We start from the raw sequence: 4,955 nt of genomic DNA on the forward strand, positions 1-4,955 counted from the left end.
CATATTCTCTGGCTTAAAATCCAGACGTTTAAGTACACCAATAACACCTCAAATGAAGATTGTAATCTGACATATTGTGATATCAAACATTATAACTGCACTATGCAATTAGGAAAGATAAATAGCAATCTGAACTTCGACCATAAAATTTCAAAAGAAATAACCTATTAGAGAATTCCACAGAAAAACCAATGCTGTAATGAATTATGTGGTGCAAGATTCCTGATAGGCTTTGCAAAATCGATCGTCTACATGTTTTTTATGTCTTTTCTCCTTTATTAATGGTTTTAAGCACCAACTTAATAGCTGAATAACCTCTAACAACACTTCTTACAGTTATCCAGTTTCAGTTTTGTTGGCATGAATATCATGATGGAGACATTCATAAAAAGAAAAATCACATCACACAATACAAGTTACAGATGTCACAACACTAAACAATGGAAATGAAAGAAAATTAGACAATTACAGCACAACACTTATATTCACATTAATTCATAATAGAGCCATTCACAAAAGTATAAGCCACAAACACACTACATAAGGGGTCGAAAGATGATAAAAGAAAAAAAAAAACAAGATCTAGAACGAGTTCAGTGATAACAACTAAATATTTAGGTAAGATCTTAATAATCAAAGGGCCATCCAGTATAATGCATCTGGTTGATATCTTCATGCACGGCAGTGGAACTACTCCTACTTGACTCATTTGAGCTAGAGTTAGCAGTGTTTGAAGTATAATATGGCCATAGAAAGGAGAAAAGATTTCTCCTAGCTTGGCTTTCACCATTTTCGCTATTACCATTACCATTACTTCTTGTACCACCACCAAGATACTGATTTCTACTTCGCACATGGTTATTTTGACTGGATTCCTGAGATGGCAACCTATGGCGACAAACTGGGCAAGAATTGTGTCGGACTAACCAAGGAATAATGCAGTCTGAGTGATATAAATGCTTACATGGCAGTTCCCGTGCTTCAGTACCCAACTCAAATTTTTCTTTGCAAACTGGACAGTGTGAATCACCTCGAAGATGTCTCTGGTTTATCTTGACAGTGGGCATTGCATCAATGGCTGATTGTGAAGCAGGTGGTGGGCCATGGCCATCATTTCTGATAAGCTGTTCGATGAGGTCATTGAATCCAGATCCACGAGCATAGTTCCCTATGTTCGCATGTCTCATCCCAACTCCAGCACCGCCATTGAAAATAATCTCAATCCCTCTGTTCTCGGTTATATTAACAGGAAGCTGCCAAGGCAAAAGCAGCAATCGCTCAAGTCCAAATCCCAATCCATTCTCCATGGGAACACTGGGTCTACCATGTAAATCAAACTCGTGGCTTCTTCCTTCCATTTGTTGCCTAATCAAGGCAGACAAGGCATCAATAATTCCAAACTGGTCATTACGGTTGCCTCTATAATCCACTCCAAAGTAATCAAAAGTGTTCATGCTGCCATCTAGCTCATTCAAATCTTGCACAAAGCCTCTGTCACAGTTGGGACAGATCATGTCCCTTCCGAGTGGCAGAACTGTTTGCCTGCAAATGTAACACCAGTGTGTATTTGCTCTTGACATTTTCCTTCAACTTCAGACCACTATAAACTTGAAGAGCTATATTGCCAAAGTTTATAGCCCCACATCAAACTGCAGTTCTTCTGCACCTTCCAATATCAATGTTGTAATGGAATAGCCATGTAAAAATTAATCAAAAAATCATCACTATCTACATAATCAATCAAGTTCTTGTGTACTGTAAGAAAAATCTGTTCAAATTTAGTTTATATGAGTGCACTAACTTCAATCTGATGAATACAAAACATATGTTCGCATTCGGATATGAACTCCAAAGATAAAATCAAAGAGAAGCCACTCAATTGCCACAATTAACATGTTAAGATAATATAAACAAGAAAAAGAAAAGTTATGAAAATATGTGATCTTCTGCACCATGACTCTGTATAAAATCCAATTGAATGTGATTATAAGGGAATAGAGATATATATCCAGGAACAATTCATATGTCCCCCAAATCAGGCTATACAATTGAGTATCAGGATCAGTTTCAAGCAGTTAGATTCAATACAAGGAATTTTTATCTAACTTGAAATTTATCAAATTTAGTAACAGATACAGAAGTTTCACGTGCTCCAACTCCAAAATAAACACAAAGAACCTAATTTAATATTCAAATACACGAAAATCCCTGAAAATGCCTTTTGAAACCGACTCATGATCATAGGAAACGAGACTTGAGGCAGATCTAGCTTCCGATGCTTGTTCAAATTAATTGATTGTGATATGAAGTCAATAAAAGGCTGGATCCTCTCAGAGAGGAGGAATCAATGGGGCTTTAATTCAAATCTCTACTTTTCATACAACTGCGGGAATTACAGTGTTAATAACAGCGAAATCATCATAATGATCTTATATGTGAATTACGAGTTCTGATACTTTTAACTGAAATTAAGGGAGAAAATTAAAGAGAAAAGAAGAGAACTGATAGAACCCTTGCAGATTCTAAACTTTGGGTTGATCTCTTTAGGGGATCGGCATCCTTGGAACTCTATAGGGGTTCCTCCCTCCGAGTTGCTGCTTAAAGGCTACAGAAAATATTCATCTATTGCTTATGAAAAGAGGAGGAATACATGACTATTTATAAGGCTTCTAAACCCTAACTCCTAATAGGACTCATACTCAAGACTCCTACTTCTAACTAACTCCTAATAGGACTCCTACTCAAAACTCCTATTCCTTTACAACTCCTAATTCTTCTCTAAGAAACAACCTCCTAACCCTAGCCGACCTCTTCACCTCTTTAATAGGGGTCGGCTTAGGTAGGTTTTACATGAATGTCCCTCTCAATTAGGACTCTCCTAGCTAAAGTCCTAACAGACCCGACCTCTTCAAATCAGTCTTGTCCTCAAGGTTGACGATTTATGAATTCTGGAAATTTGATCTTCAAGTCGTCATAGTTCTCCCAAGTGGCATCTTCTGTTGGTAGGTTCGCCTATTGTATTGGTAGTAACAGCAAGAAAATTAGTGCAAGTTGTGATAGCAGAATTCTCGTCGAAAAATTTCAGCAGTTTACGACGAAAATTTACGACAACACAAAATCGTTTTTAGAGATGAATTCCTCAATAGATCAATCTTAGATGGAAGCCAAGATGATCTATGAAGTGTATAAGAAATTTTATTCAAAAAAGATTGCAAATAGATAGGTTAAGGCAACAATATACGGCTGAAATTTTCTGCATCACAGATTTTTAAGTGTAGCAGATTGGACGTAAAAGATCAGTAGTTTATATTAAGAATTTTTCGACGAAACTAAAGGAAAATCCACTGTTAAGAAGTGTCAAAGCTATCATAAAAATTTCGTAGAGATTTGGATAAAAAAAATGTAGTATCAAGATCAAACAAGCAGTGTTATGCGGCTGAAATTTTACAGTACAGATTTTCAAGTATAACAGATTAGACGTAAAAGATCAATGGTTTATATTGAGAATTTTTTGACAAAACCAAAGGGAAATCTACTGTTATGAAGTGTCAAAGCTGTCATAAAAATTTCGTAGAGATTTGGATAGAAAAAACGTAGTAGCAAGATCAAATAATCTATGTTATGCGGTTGGAATTTTGCAATGTATCTTTTGTCGTAGAGATGAAAACTTTGCGACGAAAAGTTTATGCAGTAATTTTGGAACAAATTTTTTTTTTTGGATTTTCGAATAAGGATAATTAAATTACAGGAGCAGTAAGGTAGGAAACCAAAACCTGTTGTAATTCACGGGGAGATCAAAAGATGATCTGCGGTGGTAGAGATGACGACGATCTTTTAAGCAATTGTGGGAATTGCTTTGGGCGACTGTGGAGGGTTGATGGATGGCTGTGGAAGGGCAGCGAGACGCCAAGAACGCTGCTTTGATACCAAGTGATAGAACCCTTGTAGATTCTAAACTTGGGGTTGATATCTTTAGGGGATCGACCTCCTTGGAACTCTATAGGGGTTCCTCCCTCCAAGTTGCTGCTTAAAGGCTACAGAAAATATTCATCTATTACTTATAAAAAGAAGAGGGATACATGGCTATTTATAGGGATTCTAAACCCTAACTCCTAATATGACTCTTACTCAAGACTGACTCCTACTTCTAACCAACTCCTAATATGACTCACGCTCAAAACTCCTATTCTTTTACAACTCCTAATTCTTCTATAAGAAACAACCTTCTAACCCTAGTTCTTCACCTCTTTAATAGAGGTCGACTTAGGTAAGTTTTACATGAATGTCCCTCTCAATTAGGACTCTCCAATCCTAACAAGAACTGAATTATTTCCAAATATAAGATTTCACTTTCCTTTAGATAGAAAGAAAAAGAGGGGGAAATCAGAGGGTGGGGTTACGGCCACAACTGACTCGATTTATACACCGGAGATGAGAAATTAAGAGTACGAAAACGGCGACTAAATTGAGAGAGCATCAAAAGGCAACCGAAAGATAGAAAAGAAATGTCACCAAAGCTCATATAGAAATGAAAGAATCCACCACTGAAACAACATTTTATGGGCATCATTCTTTGATAGAAGAGGAGTAAAGATCACCTTCGGAAGGAAGCGTCGAGACGAGGACGGAGAGAAAGCAAACGCCAGCCTTTCCCCAGCACCCAACCTAGCAAAAGGGCGAAGCGTGGCAAGCTCAATGCAGGGGCGGTGACACGAGGATACGTTGACTGGGGACGGAAGTAATGAACGTTTCGGTCGCTCAACAGCATCATCATCAGATGGAGGTGATGGGATCGTGGACGATCGTGATTAACGCACAGTTGCGCGTCTCCGCTCTCACCCGTCACTTGATGTGCGGCCGGAACCAAGATTCGAATCTTAAAGTTATCCTGTTGATGGACCACCCGTTATCGAGTTCTGGGCCGTTCGATGTGGTGATTATACCGGGCCATGTGT

At 38.0% G+C, this 4,955-nt stretch overlaps 1 protein-coding gene across 2 annotated transcripts; it reads right to left on the reverse strand.

Annotated features, from left to right (window-relative positions):
• Positions 1 to 465: 465 nt before the first annotated feature.
• On the reverse strand, positions 466 to 4,741 carry LOC103974026 (probable E3 ubiquitin-protein ligase RHC1A). 2 transcript variants are annotated; one of them, XM_009388754.3, is made up of 2 exons: positions 4,599 to 4,741; positions 466 to 1,660 (listed from the first exon to the last, which is right to left on the reverse strand). In XM_009388754.3, exon 2 carries the CDS (start codon positions 1,578 to 1,580, stop codon positions 627 to 629), a length of 954 nt encoding a protein of 317 aa, XP_009387029.1. In that variant the 5' UTR covers positions 1,581 to 1,660; positions 4,599 to 4,741; the 3' UTR covers positions 466 to 626. The 2 variants fall into 2 exon arrangements, with proteins under 2 accessions (XP_009387029.1, XP_009387030.1); XM_009388755.3 differs by having other exon boundaries at positions 466 to 1,666; positions 4,599 to 4,728.
• Between the last annotated feature and the right edge of the window lie 214 nt (positions 4,742 to 4,955).

Source organism: Musa acuminata, chromosome BXJ3-8 (genome assembly GCF_036884655.1).
Source record: "Musa acuminata AAA Group cultivar baxijiao chromosome BXJ3-8, Cavendish_Baxijiao_AAA, whole genome shotgun sequence".
In the NCBI taxonomy this organism is placed as follows: domain Eukaryota; kingdom Viridiplantae; phylum Streptophyta; class Magnoliopsida; order Zingiberales; family Musaceae; genus Musa; species Musa acuminata.